Below are 16,937 nucleotides of genomic sequence, written 5' to 3'. Positions count from 1 at the left end.
TTTTTACAGATTGAGAGAGAGAGAGAGAGAGAGAGATTACAAGTAGGCAGAGCAGCAGCCAGAGAGGGGAGGAAGCAGGCTCCCTGCCAAGCAGAGAGCCCGATACGGGGCTCGATCCCAGGACCCTGAGATCATGACCTGAGCTGAAGGCAGAGGCTTAACCCACTGAGCCACCCAGGCGCCCCTATTTTATAACTTTTTGGTAGTAGCCATTGTAATGGATGTGAGATGATATGTCATTGTGTTTTGATTGCATTTGCCTTAAAAGGTAAGACACCCATTCTAGATGATACTTGTAAGTTCTTTTTAGTTATGTATTTCCTCTATATCATAGGTTTGTATATTTTTAAGATTTATCTATTTATTTGAGAGAGAGAACAAGAGAGAAAGAATGAGAGCGTGCTTGTGAGATACCATGCATGATTGGGGGAGAGTAGCAGGAGTGGGAGAGAGAATTTCAAATAGACTTCCTGCTGAGCATAGAACCCACCATGGGGCTTGATCCCAAGACCCCAAGAGATGATGACCTGAGTCAAAATCATGCATTGGACACTTAACTGACTGAGACACCCAGGTGCCCCATAAGTTTGTATTTTTATTTTAGGTATTGCATTAAACAAATCATTTTTGTTTGATTTTACATGTTGGAAGAAAGAGGAGCTTTATCATTATTACAAAGAGAAATTTGAAGACAAACTAATGCCATAAGTAACTTGGGGTGCATATATTCATTATCTGGCCTTTCAGGATTAAGGCTAAAATAATGCCGGAATGAAATACTATTTGCAAGGAATCTGAATGTTTGGTATCGAAAATAACGTCCAGTTTGTTTCCTCAGAGAAATATACAGAAGCTTTAAGATCACATATTTGCTTAATTGCCAGGTTTGGGTTTAATTCTTTGATTTTAGTCTTCTTTCCTGTCTTGGGTTAGAGTTACAAAAGTGATAGCATTTAGATTTTAACCCTCATTTTAGGTAGCTTAGCATTTTCCCTCAGCATTTTCTGTTTCCTCTTTTCCTCTTAAATATCTAGTCTTCTAGGTTAGTTGTCTAAGTTCATTAGTTCAGTTTGGACATCAGGTTATGTTAAAACCTATATTTTTTATCTTTCTTACTCATCGTACTTACTAACTTTTCCTGAAAAAGTTACATACTGTAAGTTCACTGGCCAAAGTTTCTAGTAGACCTAATTGTTTGTTTGTACTTTCTTCGTGTTACTCCTTTTTCATTCGAATTCTGCATTGTTGTTATGTTTGACCCTGTCAAATTAATATTCTAATGAGAAAGTCTACAGTAAAGAACAGGAGCTTAGTAATACCCATTTTGAAGAGGATGGATATTCTTTATTACTGGTTGGAACTGGATGCCTTGGTTAGCGTGCTCTGATGCTGTCAACAATTACTGTTAACAATATGACCTAACCTCCGTTTAAGGATTTTTTTGTAACAGCTTTTTGAGGTACATTCACATGTATTGAGATTAATTCATTTATACCATAAAATTCACCTCTTTGAAATATACGTTTCAGTGGTTTTTAGTGAACCTCACAAAGCTGTACATCTTTCATCACTATCTAGTTTTGGAACATTTCATCACCAAGAGAAACCCCAACCCATTACCAGTAACACCTTATTTCTCCCTTTTCACAATACCGAGGTAACTACTAATCTACTTTTTGCCTCTTGATTTTTCTAGTGTGGACATTTCATATAAATGGAATCGTATAAGATAAACTTTTTGTGTATTTTACATAGTATAACATTTTCAGGATTCATCTGTTAAGTATGTTATCAGTACTTCATTCCTTTTTATCACTGAACAATAGCCCACTGTATGAATAGGCCATATTTTGTTTATTCATTCATCAGTTGATAGACAATTGGGGTGTTTCCATTTTTTGGCACTTATGAATAATGCTGCTATGAACATTTGTGTATAAGTTTTTGTGTGGACACATATTTTTAATTCTCTTGGGTTTATACCTAGGAGTGGAGTTCCTGGCTTGTAACTCTATATTTAACCTATTGAGGAATTGCCAAACGGTGTTTCTATTAGGATTAAAACCTAATTCTACAGACAAAAGTTTGATAACCTAGCATGACTTTATCTCTACTTGGTCACTCCTTTTAGAAAAGTGGTAATGATTGTGTTCAAGGAGATCATTTATTACACTTAATTTTTTATATCTCAAAACAAATACCTTTTATTAAACAAAGAGTGTTTTTGTGCATTCATTGGAAAATTGGCAAGCAGATTTCTTAATAGTAATGCCTTATGTATTTAACTAGACTTGGGAAGTTGAAATGGAAAGGTGCAAATGTGTGGCTTGTAGACTTATTCTGATTTGCCAGGTAATTTGCAAGCCTTTGGATATATATAACAATTTGGACTTGTGTTGTCTCTGTATAGACTGATTGTGGAAGGATTAGAGAGAACATCAATCACAGTTTGTTTTGTACCATTTTAGATTTTGGCTTATGATTTATTTTGTTTAATGGGCCTAAGTAGACTTGCAGTATACAGTTAAAAATTGCTTTCTAAGTTTTCTAAGTTTTCTAAGTTTTTTAGAGAGGAACTAGAGCTGCTAATAATCATTGTGGTCTCAAGTATCCTACTCCGAGTATGGCATCAAATCTTAGGGTACACATAGAAGAGGATTAAAATGCTCTTTAAGAACAAAACTTTGGCAGCATTTGAGTATATAGATAAAGGTAATTTGGTGTTTTCCAATTCGGATAATCTGAGGCAGCTAATTAAAATTTTCCCTTAAGGGGCTCCTGGGTGGCTCAATGGGTTAAAGCCTCTGCCTTCAGCTCAAGTCATGATCCCAGGGTTCTGGGATGGAGCCCCACATCGGGCTCTCTCTTATCAGGGAGCCTGCTTCTCCCTCTCTCTCTGCCTGCCTCTCTGCCTACTGTGATCTCTGTCAAATAAATAAATAAAATCTTCAAAAAAAATAAAATAAAATAAAATTTTCCCTTAAATTCCTCACCTATTAGTAAATCTTACACGCTCATCAATTTTTCTGTATTTAAAGACATGCTGTTTGGTAGGTGCTATGTTTGGTGCTTTACATGCATGGTTTAATAAATGGATTTCTTCTGTCTTTACTCCTTGATTTATATTAATTAGTTTAATTATCATATTAAAAATAATTTTACAGGGCACCTGGGTGGCTCAGTGGGTTAAGCCTCTGCCTTTAGCTTGAGTCATGATCTCAGGGTCCTGGGATTGCGTCCCGCATCGGGCTCTCTGCTCAGCGGAGAGCCTGCTTTCTCCCTCTCTCTCTGCCTGCCTCTCTGCCTACTTGTGATTTCTCTGTGTGTCAAATAAATAAATAAAATCTTTAAAAAAAAGATAATTATTACATAAATAAATTACTCATTTATTTATAATATTTATATTGTTACACCCACCAAGTTTGTTCTTTTCCCTCATTCAAAGTGTTTCTTAAATCTTTTCATTTTTAATCAAAAGGACATTGTAATTAAAGCAAAGAAAATTAACTTACCTATATCCTATATTAAAATAGCTTTCTGTCTTCATTGGTGGCGGGACTGGAATGTAAGGGGCCAGGTTTGGGAGTTGTTTACTGAGGTACACTCACTAGAACTTGAAAACGATTAGGTGTAAGAGGAAGCAAGTGGGATAAGAGGGAAAAGGCCAAAACTACCAGGAGGTCTTAAATAAGCCTGAATGGATAAGGAGGGCAGAGGCGCCATGAAAAAGAGACATAGAATCATTTGAAAAATCAGGGAGGTTTCTTTTTATCTAGTTAGGTTTAAATTGCTGTTGGGGATGTTCAGGGATGTTCAGTAAGCCATTTGAATATGGAACTAGAATATGGAAATAGAGATTCTGAAATCGCCATAAATGTACTTGGCTAAAGTCACAATGGGTAGGGGATAAACTTGCTAAAAGATGAAGTCTAAGGAGAGAATAGTTCCATAGAAAACACAATATTATAGGGTTGGGAAGCAGAGGAGGCAAAAAAGACTAATTAGGAGGGTAAGAGGAGAATCAAGAGACCATTTTTGATAGAATCTAAGAAGGGAATTTCAAAAGGGGAGATCATCTGTTTTAAATATAGAAATTGAGGCTTTGAGACTTTGATGCTATCTGGAGATTATTAGTAACTTCATAAAACTAGTTTCAGTAGAATTGGTAAAGAGAAGATTGAAATTTTTAAGGGGTTTGGGAGTTAATGATTCACCAGTAAGTGCAGGTTTCTCTTTAGAACTGTGGTCTACTGACCACAGCTTTGTGGCAGTCTGGCTGAGCAAAAAATAATTTATTTCCATATAGTGGTAAATACGTATTGAACTCTTAAACTGCTAAGGTCACTCTTCCTGTGCTATATTTGTTTTTGCAAAGACGAACAGGAATTCTGCAGCCATGCTATTAATTTGGGGATCGTCCTTAATTTTTTAGTTGGACAGTTGACGTTATAGTGGCTTAATGTGTTAAAGCTGGAACTCTGTATTCTCAGTTTTATAGTATGTTTATAGTCTATGTTATGAAATAATGAGATTGGTGACAGATTGCTTTGGAATACTTTGAGAGCCTGGGCTTGGTAGGGTATTCCCCTTTGGAAACAAAAGGGTAACAGGGGCTTAATGACAGTGTTTTGTTAAATCAGGACACATCACCAGATCATGGTCAGGAGCCATAGATTTACTACCCAAATTCTGGAATTTCTGAGCAGTTTGCTTTGGAGACAGTGGGACAAAATATTTGAATTTGAATTAACCTGCAAAATGTAGAACCAGTGGTTTCATGAGTTAAATGACTAGAGGAGCATTAGATAAATAAAGGATGATGAAGAAGGAATGAATGAAAAGGTGAGAACCTATGTGTGGAAACAAATTAATCAAATCTAGGAACACTTTTCTTTGCCATTTGTTAAAGTATTAAATATCTTCATTTCAATAAAATTAAGATATATAACAAAACAATTTTAGTATCCTCTTAACTCAAAGGAAGTTCTACTTTATTTCCATAAGAATATAACTTGCAGGTAGACAGAGGATAAATTTTCATTACATCTTCTTGACTTATTTTGATCTTGAGAAAGCGCTGTATTTTCTTTTCCGATCCAAGAACAGGAACCTTTCCTTTTTTTTTTTTTTTTTTTTTTAAAGGTTTTATTTATTTATTTGACAGAGAGAGAGAGAGAGATCACAAGTAGAGAGGCAGGCAGAGAGAGAGGGGGATGCAGGCTCCCTGCTGAGTAGAGAACCCAATGTGGGGCTCGATCCCAGGACCCTGAGATCATGATCTGAGCCAAAGGCAGCGGCTTAACCCACTGAGCCACCCAGGTGCCCCCAGGAACCTTTCCTTTAAGGAAGTATTGCTTGTTGAATAGGCTGTGCAAAAAACCCCACAAACAAAAAATGATTATAGACTTGTGAATTTTTTATAACCTTTTTTCCTTTTAGTTTTTATGCTTTTCTGAGTTATTATTTTTAAATACAAAGTATATAGTACAAAGTTTTATTCTAAAACAAGTTGTCAAGGGGCGCCTAGGTGACTCAGTCCATTAAGCATCTCACTCTTGAATTCCACTGAGGCCATGATCTCCAGGTGGGGGGATAAAGCCTTGTGTCACGTTCTGTGCTCATGGAGTCTACTTGAGTTTCTCGCCCTCTACCCCCCCACTTGCCCCCATTGTGGTCACACGCTCGCACATGCGTACGCTCTCTTTCTCTCAAATAAATAAATCTTTAAAAAACAAAGACAAGCCTGGGTGGCTCAGTGGATTGAGCCGCTGCCTTCGGCTCGGGTCATGGTCTCAGGGTCCTGGGATCGAGCCCCGCATCGGGCTCTCTGCTCCGCGGGGACCCTGCTTCCTCCTCTCTCTCTGCCTGCCTCTCTGCCTACTTGTGATCTCTCTGTGTCAAATAAATAAATAAAATCTTAAAAAAAAAAAAAAAGTTCTCAAAATTAAGGTCTATTGCTACCCCTTCAGAGAGAATTTTCAAAACCGCTATGTTGAAGAGATCTCCTTTGCTAATAGTTGATGGAACTAGGAATTGAACCCGAGCTCCTCTGACTCAAACCTGCCCCACTGAGAAGTACTAACAAAATGTTAAGAGGGCAGAGAAATTTGTTTCTTAAGTATCCTGGTCAATTCTGATTTGTATTAATTTTCTCTGAACATTACCACTAGAGAAGGCCTAAACAGTGTATTAACTCACTACTGTTTGTCATGGATTATGCTGGTAGTAGCTGATATTAATAGAAGACATGGTCTGCATTTTCAGGGAATTTGTGTTCTAATGGTATATATGCATATGTAAGTAACATTGGGGTATGTCCTAGATTAGAGGTAAATATAAAGGGCTGTGGGTAGAGATGAGGAAGCACTTTGGGAGGAAGTGGAAGATTGTGTTTGGTGCTAGGACTAGTCTCAGGAAATGTTTTAGTGAGAGGATTTCTGTAGTGAGCTAGAAGAAAGTGAGGAGTTTGTTTGATTGTATACTATTAGGAAAATAACTGAAGTATTAAAGGCAATATGAATAAATAATAAAATCATTTTGTTACCCAAAGACTCATATGATTGGCCCTACTTAAAAATATGTCCTTTGGCCATTAGTCCTGACTTAACTTCAAGTAAGAACACACAGCTTGCTCTCCGAAGAAGAATGGCAGACAAGTTAGTCTGTTGTATAGCAGTAGGTAAAGTGTGAACAAAGAATAGGAAGATGCATTTTGAAAGGCAGAGTTGCATGTTTTGCAGTTAAAGGTAGATGTTGCAGTTATATAGTTTAAAGACCCTTTGGTTGTTTTGATTGCTTGTAATGGGTATTACAGATATGCATATTTTTATATAAATAGGTTTGTAAAGCTAGTTAGAGATAGTATACTTTTGGTGGAAATTAGACTCTGATTTTACTAATTGTTGCTGTTACTTTATATTTGGGGTTTTAAAAAATTTGTTTTGTCTTAATGATCATATAACTTCTATAGTAGTATTAGTAATACTACAGTTGAGTGGCTTTTGTGACAGACGGTGGTTACGTTTCAGGTATAAAACCAGATGAATCTATTCATTTAACAGTTATTACTTAGTGCCACACGTGTGTGAAGTCCCCACCCTTTTAAAATTCAGATGGAGGGATGCCTGGGTGGCTCAGTGGGTTATGCCTCTGCCTTTGGCTCAGGTCGTGATCTCAGGGTCCTGGGATCGAGCCCCGCATCAGGCTCTTTGCTCAGCAGGGAGCGTGCTTCCCTTTCTCTGCCTGCCTCTCTGCCTACTTGTGATCTCCTCTCTCTCTCTCTCTCTGTCGAATAAATAAATAAATCTTTTAAAAAAATTTTCAGATGGATTCGGGGCACCTGGGTGACTCAGTTGGTTAAGTGTCTGACTCTTGATTTCAGCTCAGGTCATGATCTTAGGGTTCTTGGGATCGTGAGATCGAGCCCCACACTCAGCCAGGAGTCTGCTTGAGATACTCTCTCCCTCTTCTCTTCCCACCCCCACCCACACATATGTTCGCTCTCACTTGCTCCCTCTAAAAAAAATTTAAAAATAGGGATACCTGTGTGACTCAGTTAAGTGTCCACTTTTCGGCTCAGGTAATGATCCCAGGGTCCTGGGATCAAGTCCTACATGGGGTGGGGGGGGTGGTCCTCGCTCAGCAGGGAGCCTGCTTCTCCCTCTGCCTTCTGCTCTCCCTGCGTGTGCGCTCGCTCTCTCTCTCTCTCTCTCTGATAAAGTCTTTTTTTAAAAAATTTAAGAAATAGGGATGCCTGGGTGACTCAGTCGGTTAAGCGTCTGCCGTCAGCTAAGGTCATGATCCTGGGGTGCTGGTATAGAGTCCTGCATGGGTCTCCCTACTCAGCAGGAAGCCTGCTTCTCCCTCTGCCTGCTCTGCCTGCTGCTCCCCTTGCTTGTGCTCTCTCTCTGACAAAATCTTAAAAAAAATTTTTTTAGGGTGCCTGTGGTTAAGCCTCTGCCTTCGGCTCAGGTCATGATCTCAAGGTCCTGGGATCGAGTCCCGTATTGGGCTCTCTGCTAAGCAGGGAGCATGCTTCTTCTTCCTCTCTGTCTCTCTCTCTGCCTGCCTCTCTGCCTACTTGTGATCTGTCAAATAGATAAATAAAATTTAAAAAAAAAAATTTTTTTAAATAAAATAAAATTCAGATGGATTCTCCAGTAATTGCCTCAGAAATTTTTCAGATCAGTGGCAAATGCATTACTATTTTATGGGTTAGGTATTCTTATATTTTGGTACAGTATAACCTTTAAGCTTAAAGTATAATTTGATTTTTATTTCACTTTAAAGTACAGTTTTCTGATTTGTATATTCTTGTGTGCATGTTTACTGAAAGTACTGTCTTATGAAATTTATATGTTTTTTAAGTGTTGACATTGAGGAATTTGGGGCAGTAGTGTGTGGCCTGGTAACAGCATAAGAAGTCTTGAGCTCCAGTATTTAATTATGTTCCATCCATCTCTATTACTTTTGTGTCCATTGTTTTCTTAGTTGTTCTGATTTAAAATCCACCCAATTAAGTTTAATACTTATCTCAACATATTCTGAATTCTAAGCATTCAGTGAATATGAAGAGAATTTGATATATTTTAGAAGTGGAGCTAATACGGCTTACTGATGCACTGGATATTGTAGGCAAGGTAAAGGGAAGGAATCAAGGATGATTCCTAGCTTTTAGACTAGAGCAGCTGTTGAATGGTAATGCTATTTGGACATGTTTGTGATGCCCATGAGACACCCAGTGGACAATCCAGTAGACAGCTCTGGAGAGATTCAGCAAACATCACACAACACACATTTTTATTAGCTTAGAGCCATAGATAAACAATGAAACTGTTCTACCTTGTTAAGAAAGTCAAATCTTGACACACAAATGGATACCTTAAAAGAGGATAGTTACATTGCATGTGACTTTTAGAAGCTTTTGAGAATCAGTTTATTGCTTTAGGATTAAGGGAATAAAACTTTTGAGTTTTAAGAAGTAAATAATTTGGAACTTTAAAACAAGTGAATATTAAAGATTTTTTTTTAAAGATTTTATTTATTCATTTGACAGACAAAGATCACAAGTAGAAAGGGAAGCAGGCTCCCCGCTGAGCAGAGAGCCCGATGCGGGGCTTGATCCCAGGACCCTGGGACCATGACCTGAGCTGAAGGCAGAGGCTTTAACCCACTGAGCCACCCAGGCACCCCTAAAACAATTGAATATTAAACTTTGTTTTTATTTGCCTCAAAAATTCTAATGTATTAGAGACATACTGTATGAATTGTCTGAGAAAGCTCAATAAGTTAATGAATTCACCCATTGTTAATGCGATTTGCATTAGATCTTGGTCTGTCAAGTCTAGTAAGATAATCTTGCCTGTGCCTTTATAGTTAAGTAGATGAGACCGGCAAGATTGAAATCTCATGAGCTGTAATACAGCAATGTGTTCGGACTCTTCCGCGCTGGGGGCTGAGGAACCGTTAAGGGAAGGGTCAAGAAAGCTTCACAAAGGAAGTAACACTTTAGCCAGGGTTCTACTGTTAACTCACTAGCAAGGGTAAAAATTGTCAAACTGTGATGTTGAGGGGGTGGAGGATTGCTTGTGATGGTGGTGGTAAGTGATTCTATGTGGCTGAAGCATCAGATTCTTAAGTAAGAGAGTGTTACGAAATGAAGCTAGGAAATTGAATAGGCAGCATTCAGAATGTTATAATTAAACAAAGAATTGGTAGTTTATCTTGGAGGTGATGGACCCAGTAGAAGATTTTTAAGTGAGGGACTAAAAATGATCAGATTTACCTTTTAAGACAGTAACTCTGAGATAAGAAATTATTTAAAAGAATTTATTATGTCACTTTCTCAAGATGGTTAAGGGTAGACAGTTGAAAATCTTAGTGTTTTTGTTTTGTTTGCATGTTAAAAAAAAAACCATATGATAACAGGATATGGTATTTAAAAGTTCATGTAAATAATACTGTTTGGCTACAATTTGCCTAGTTAGGATAGTAAATGATTCAGAGTACTTTCTTGCTTAGGATTATATTAAATAATTATGTTAAACTTAATTTTTTAAAGATTTTATTTATTTATTTGACAGAGGCACAGTAAGAGAGGGAACACAGGCAGGGGAAGTGGAGAGGGAGCCCCATGTGGGGCTCAATCCCAAGACCCTGGGATGATGACCTGACCTGAAGGCCGACACTTAACGACTGAGCCATCCAGGTGTCCCAATAGATGAATTACTTTATTGGTGTTTTAGTTCAGTGCTGTTTTCACACAGTCTGTCACAGGCGGTATATTTATGAATAAGATTCCTTAGTATTTTACAGCATTTCTCAATTAATTAATTTCCTAGTAATTAATTTCACCTAGAGACAATGGAATTCGTGGGCAGGAAGTTAAAATGAAATTACGTGTAGACACTTCCATTTCATATAGTTATATGAGCTTTGGTGCTACCTCTACTTCTAGCAGTATTTGGACGTTAACTTTGATGTATTAAAAGAACAAAATCTTTTGTTTAGACCAGCATTCAAATCTTATTCTAAGATTAATGTATTTAATGTACAAGCAGTTAATATGTTCTGGGGTACAGGATATTACAAATACTAATCTGATTATAATCTTATACTCATGGAGCTTACAGTTTAGTTGGTAAATACGATGTAGTCTCTTTATGTATTTATCATAAAGAGAAAGAAATGGTGTTTTAAGAGGGCATATAAAATCTAAGAATTCAAAAGGGAAAGAATACTTTTGCATGAGAGGCTTAAGAAACTTTGAAGGAGGGGCACCTGGGTGGCTCAGTGGGTTAAGCCTCTGCCTTCTGCTCAGGTCATGATCTCAGGGTCCTGGGATCGAGCCCCGCATGGGGCACTCTGCTCAGCACGGAGCCTGCTTCCCCCTCTCTCTCTGCCTGCCTCTCTGCCTACTTGTGATCTCTCTCTCTCTCTGTCAAATAAATAAAATCTTTAAAAAAAAAAAAAAAGAAACTTGGAAGGAGCTGGGACTTAAAAGATGGATAAGATTTGGAGGCTTGTTTACTGAGTGTGGGTATTATCCTCATATTATAGAAGATGATACAGGTTAAATATGTTCATTGTCATACAGCTAGAAAGTGGCAGATCCAGAATTTTAATTCAAGCAACTAACTGTAAAGCTGGATTTATTTTGTTTTGTTTTGTTAGGAAATAAGACCCTACTTGATATCTTTTTAAAACACTTGGGTAGAATTTTTTTTTTTTAATGTACAAAGTTTTCATGTTTAATGGACCACCTTTGTTTTATTTATACTACACCAGAGATGAGTATTGCTGATGAGTATGAAACTTTTTAAGTATACTACTTATGTAGACTTAGTTTAATAGGACATTGGAAGCTTGAAGTAGAAAGCATTCCATGCTGTGCTGGGCTTTAAGAAAACTGTATATATAAAAATTCAAACTCAAATGAGATGTTTATTTGTACACCATAGTGTTCTTAAGTTTATTTGAAAAATGTAGTCATTCCACATAAAAATTTATTTTGCCCATTTTTCAATCAACATAATTCATCATGTAAAAAAAGAAATGATTGGAGTGATTGCAGGTATTTCAGAAGTGCATTAACATTTTACAATTAAATTCATCCCCTCTTCCCTTTTCTTTGTAGTTATATACATTTATTTTCAATGATTTTTACCTAATTCCTTGATAAACTTCTGTAAGTCAGTCACAATATTTTGTAATACATTAAGATACTATAAATAGCTGAAAATTAAAATCTTTGAGCAAAAAAATAGAGATTGTAATTAAATATGTAAGATGTTTATGTGTATAACTGGGAGGGTGTTTGTTAATATGGATTAAGAAAATCATGAGTAATCTTTTCTATTTTCCTTTATTTTTTTTTTTTTTTTTTTTTTTTTTTTTTTTTTTTTTTTTTTTTTTTAGCGAGAGATCACAAGTAGGCAGAGAGGCAGGCAGAGAGAGAGGGGAGAAGCAGGCTTCCTGCTGACGATGCGGGGCCCGATCCCAGGACCCTGAGATCATGACCTGAGCCGAAGGCAGAGGCTCAACCCACTGAGCCACCCAGGCACCCCAGCATTTAATTTTTTAAATCTTTTTTTTTTTACGTTTTTATTTAACTAATCTCTACACCCAACATGGGGCTCAAATTCATGACCCTGAGATCACGAGCTGCACTCCTTCAACTGAAACAGTGAGGTGCCCCTTTAGCATTTAATTTTTTGAATAGGCAAAATATTCATATACTCTAATAGGTAGGAAATAACATATAGTTATGTTTCTTTCCCATTCATTTCCTATAGCTATTCATTTCTGTTCTTCACTCATAATAACAACCCTTTCAGTTCCTTTCCCAGAGATATTTTATGCACATGTACAAGGAAGTGCAAATATATTTTTATTCTTAACACCAGTGGTAGTGTATTATATACACTATTGTGTGCCCTGCTTTTTACACTTAGTATGTATTTTGAGGCATTTCCATATCACTGTATATAAAGAGCTTCCTTGTTTTCAATTATATGATATTTAATTGTATGAATGAAACAAATCTATTTAGCAAGTCCTCTATTAATAGACTTTTATTTGCAGTCTTGCTGTTTTAACAATGCTGCAGTAAATAATTTTGTGCATAATATGTCATTTCATATGTGCCATTTAGAGGATAAATTTTTAGAAATACACTTGCTGGGTTAAGGGGTTATGTGTATTTGCAATTGTCAAATTACCCTCCTTAGGGCTTATGTTAGTGTTCTCTTCTACCAGCGTTGTATTGAAGTTTTGGTTTTCCCACACCCTCCCACATCCCATCTACTTTTAAATGCAGTTTTTTTTCCCCTAACCTACTTTTGAGAACCTTATTACCATAGAAAATAGCATCATAAATGTGGGCAATTTAATTTCAGCATTGTGCCAAGGCAGAACAAGATTCTAATAAGTCTTTTTTCTTACTGAAAAAAAAAATGTGCATTTCTGTTTTAGGTCTCTATTATTGTCATTATAAAATTTAGTAGTTTTTCAAAGAAAAAAGATTCACTATTCTGTGTAAAATTGTCTGCTTATAAGATTATTTCAAGTGCTGTATATTGAAGTATATCATAACAATAGTAAGTTAAGAATCTTAAATAAGTTCTGTGATTTTTTTTTTAAAGTTCTTTTGCTTAAACATCAGCATCACAAGTAGCAAAAGTAAAATGGTGAAAAAGTTAAATGTTACCAGACTTTTTGTTCATTTCATTTGTATTCAATAATTTGTTGAATAGTAAAACCGGAATGCCTTCAATATGTCTTTAAGCTTGGAAGAAAGTAGGCTCCTTTGAAATTAAATTTCAGCAATGTAGTTGAGTAGTGAATTTAAACAATTCACAATGCTGACTTTCACTGCTTCTGAAAGCAGGAAGTGTATTACTGACACACAGAAATATTCCAGCCCAAAGAACATCCCTACTGCCATATGTGGTAAGAATTTGTCACTAACTCACAAACCACTTCTGTAATGCAGTGAATAAGCAGAATTGGTCTTTGTTGGACATTTCCAATTCAATATGAAAGAACTTTGTTTTGCAGTGTCTTATAAGTAATTATTAGCTTATGCCTTGGAAGGAGCCTGGCACATCATGGGTGCCCAAGGTTTATTGAGAGAAGGAATAAAGAAACTTGTGCATAATCTTTTAGGCATGATTTACTTGGTTTTAGTGACCCATAGTTAAACATAGAGATTACTTGAGTAAGTTAAGGACTGAGTTAAATATTCGGACTCAACTTATTAATGATTTCTTTAAATAAAATTGCTTACTTTTAGTGTCCCCTTTCAATGCTACTTGGAAAATTAATCTTGTGTTTTAGGGTTAAAAAAATTATCCTTGGGGTTAATTATTAAGGGATAGGGAGATACTGTGAGCTTAGAAAAACAGGAAAATGAGTTGTAAGGAATTGGGGTTAGCTAAATTCAATACAGAGCTATTTTATAAATCGTTACAATTTTGAAAATACTGTTTTTATAAACTTGAATTTTTTTGTTTATATTTTAAGCGATTAAGAAGATTGTCTACCAAATATAGAACAGAAAAGATTTATCCCACAGCTACTGGAGAAAAAGAAGAAAATGTTAAAAAGAACAGATATAAGGACATACTGCCATGTAAGTTTGAAATGCCCTAATAGGACGATTGAAAATGTTCATTAGCAGCTTGTAACCTAAACTAGTTTTATTCTTCCTAATGAGTCTGACTGTAAAGGAGTTAGTAATTAACTTCTCTGTTTAAAGTACACTATAAGATAGCTTATAATTGTGCTTCGTTGTCCTTCTGAAAGTAGTTTTTATTGTTTACTTTTTTCTTTAAGTGTCAAGATTACTGATACTAAGTTACTTTTAAACAACAACAAAAAAAATCCAAGTAGGAATGTCTTTTGTGCACTCCCTGTTCAAATAAGGTATTTTGTTAAAATAAAATAGATAATTCAGTAAATATAATGGAATAGATTTTATAAAATGCTAAAAGTATTAATTCTTATCTGTTCACAAGTAGAACCTTAATTAATTAATTATGCATGAAAAAATGAACCATAGGTGATTCGTGCCTGCTTACCTGCCTTCTCAGTAGTCTGAATATGTGTCTCGGAGAGTATACTTTAGACTGATACCATTATATTATAATAATGTAATTATATTTTTAAAAAGCATGGTTTTTTGCAGAATACCTTTAACTCTAAAAGCATGCATATTTGGGGTGCCTGGGTGGCTCAGTCATTAAGCATCTGCCTTTGGCTTGGGTCGTGAATCCAGGGTCCTGGGATCCAGCCCTGCACTGGGCTCTCTGCTCAGTAGGAAGCCTGCTTCTCCCTCTCCCACTCCCCCTGCTTGTGTTCCTATCTCGCTGTGTCTCTCTGTCAAGTAATAAAGTCTTTTTTTTTTTTTTAAAAAGCATGCATACTTAAGTGTATGCATGTTTTTATATAAAACTTTACATTATTTTTATAAACAATATAAACAATAAAGTTTTTATATAAAAATTTTACATTGTACATGCTATCTCTTAAAGATGCTAATAGTCTTTTTCTTTTCCTTCTACTGTCTCGAAATAGCTACATTCCATGGTACCGTTCCCTCAACTCTCATTTGTTGTTTTCCCCAGCCTTAAGTTGAGATATAATTGACAAATCTCATTAATTTTAAAGGTTGTTCTCTCTCAAATGAATTTGATAAAGTTTCCATTGGCTTTCTTTCTTCCAGATTTTGTAGTCTTTTTTCAGTGCTTACTCCTTTCTGTTAACTGTTTTGATGCCAGTGCCCTTGACTAGTGTCTGTTTCTGAAATTGTCTTCTTCCATGATACCCTTCTTTCAAATTGCCTTGTCCCTCTCTTTCTCACTGTCTTTTTTGCATAAATTTAATCCTTCATCTTTTTCTTGTTGTTCAACTCTATTCTCATCTGTGGAAACTGGGTATCCAGTATTGGCAGAATTACTAAGTGGCAAGTGTACGTAGTATACTGGTGAAGAGTTTTGGCTCTGGAAGTTCAAATCCTAGCTTTACCACCCGCTGTTTATTTAACTTTGAACTTATCCTCTCTGTGCCTTTTTTTCTTTATCTATAAAATGGAGATTGAAATAATAATACATGTGCATGTTAAAAAGCTTAGGATTATAGCTAGCACATAGTATCTACACATTCAGCTTTTGGAAAACACACTCCACTTTCTTACCAGTCCCCCTCAGAATGGTGGGTCGTCTGGGTTTCTGGATAGTTTTGTTAAGCAGCATAATCTCAACATACTCTTAATGTACTCTGGAATTAATGCACATAGTCTTAAAGAGACAGTTTCTCTACTTCTTTTTCTGTCATCTGGGGAGATGAATCTTAAACAGCTCCAGCTTTCTATTTTCATATGTTGTGTTTTATTCATTCATTTTACAGAAAGGTTTTAGCATTATACTGTATGCTGGAGATGCAGCAGAGAACAAACTGTCAAAAATCCCTGCCCTTGTGGAATTTATATTCTAGTCAAGGGGGAATGGGCAATAAATACAAATAACCTCTATGGTGTCTCAGATGGTGTTTAGTGGTATTGAGGAAAATACAGTGGGGATGAGGCACGTAGAGAAAGCTGAGACTAGAAGAGGGAAGCTTGACAATTTTAAATAGTGACAGGGGGAGAAGTACAGTGGTATGCTATAAAATTGGCCCTCTAATACATAAAAACCTTAATTTGTATTGTTTGTGAGTTTCTGTAGTAAATGGATTATTTGCCATAATCATCACAACAAAACTTTATGGTAAGTACTAGTATATGCCACTTTGCAGATGGGCAACTGAGAGAGAAATTAAATAGCTTGACACGCAGCTAATAGAATAGATGAAAATTTAAAGTCCGGTAATTCCTGTCCAGAGCACTGGTTCTCAACTAGGGTGATTTTGCCCCTAGAAGAGACAGTTAGCAGTATCTGGAGACATTTTGGTTGTCATAGCCGGGATATGGAATGGCAGGCTGCTACTGGCATCTAGCGGGTAGAGGCTAAGGATGCTACTGCAGCCTGTAATACAGAGGCTACAGTCACATGAATGAGGGTAATTAATTGGGACTCCTCATTACTGGCAAACATGGTGAGAGCAAGCTTCGTGTAGTTACTTAACTCTCATTATCGTAACTACCAAATATTCCCATTTACCAGAAGATCGAGTGAAATAAGAAACAGCATTGATAAACAGACAGACATTCTCTTTTCTGGAAACATAGAAAAGAGATACAATTTTAATTGGAGGCTAGTATGTCTTCCTTCTGTATCTCTTCCTCCAACAAAGAATTACACAAGGCCAAAATGTCAGTAGTGTTGAGGTTGAGAAGCCTTGCCCTAGATCCTGAGTTCTTCATCATTGTGCTATAGTCAGACTGGCAATGTCTTTTTTCTTTTTAAGTTATTTAAGGTTTGATAAATCAGTTTCCAATA

At 36.3% G+C, this 16,937-nt stretch overlaps 1 protein-coding gene across 2 annotated transcripts in view; it reads left to right on the top strand.

Moving 5' to 3' along the window:
• PTPN12 (protein tyrosine phosphatase non-receptor type 12) overlaps positions 1 to 16,937 on the top strand; it is a 90,116-nt gene that overhangs the window by 25,143 nt on the left and 48,036 nt on the right. For both annotated transcript variants that reach the window (XM_046021220.1, XM_046021219.1), the window contains exon 2: positions 14,023 to 14,131. In XM_046021220.1, coding sequence (XP_045877176.1) covers positions 14,023 to 14,131 — 109 coding nt within the window. The remainder of the gene's footprint in view (positions 1 to 14,022; positions 14,132 to 16,937) is intronic.

This window comes from Meles meles, chromosome 10, assembly GCF_922984935.1.
Source record: "Meles meles chromosome 10, mMelMel3.1 paternal haplotype, whole genome shotgun sequence".
NCBI lineage: Eukaryota > Metazoa > Chordata > Mammalia > Carnivora > Mustelidae > Meles > Meles meles.
This window is presented reverse-complemented; position numbering and strand designations above follow the sequence as displayed.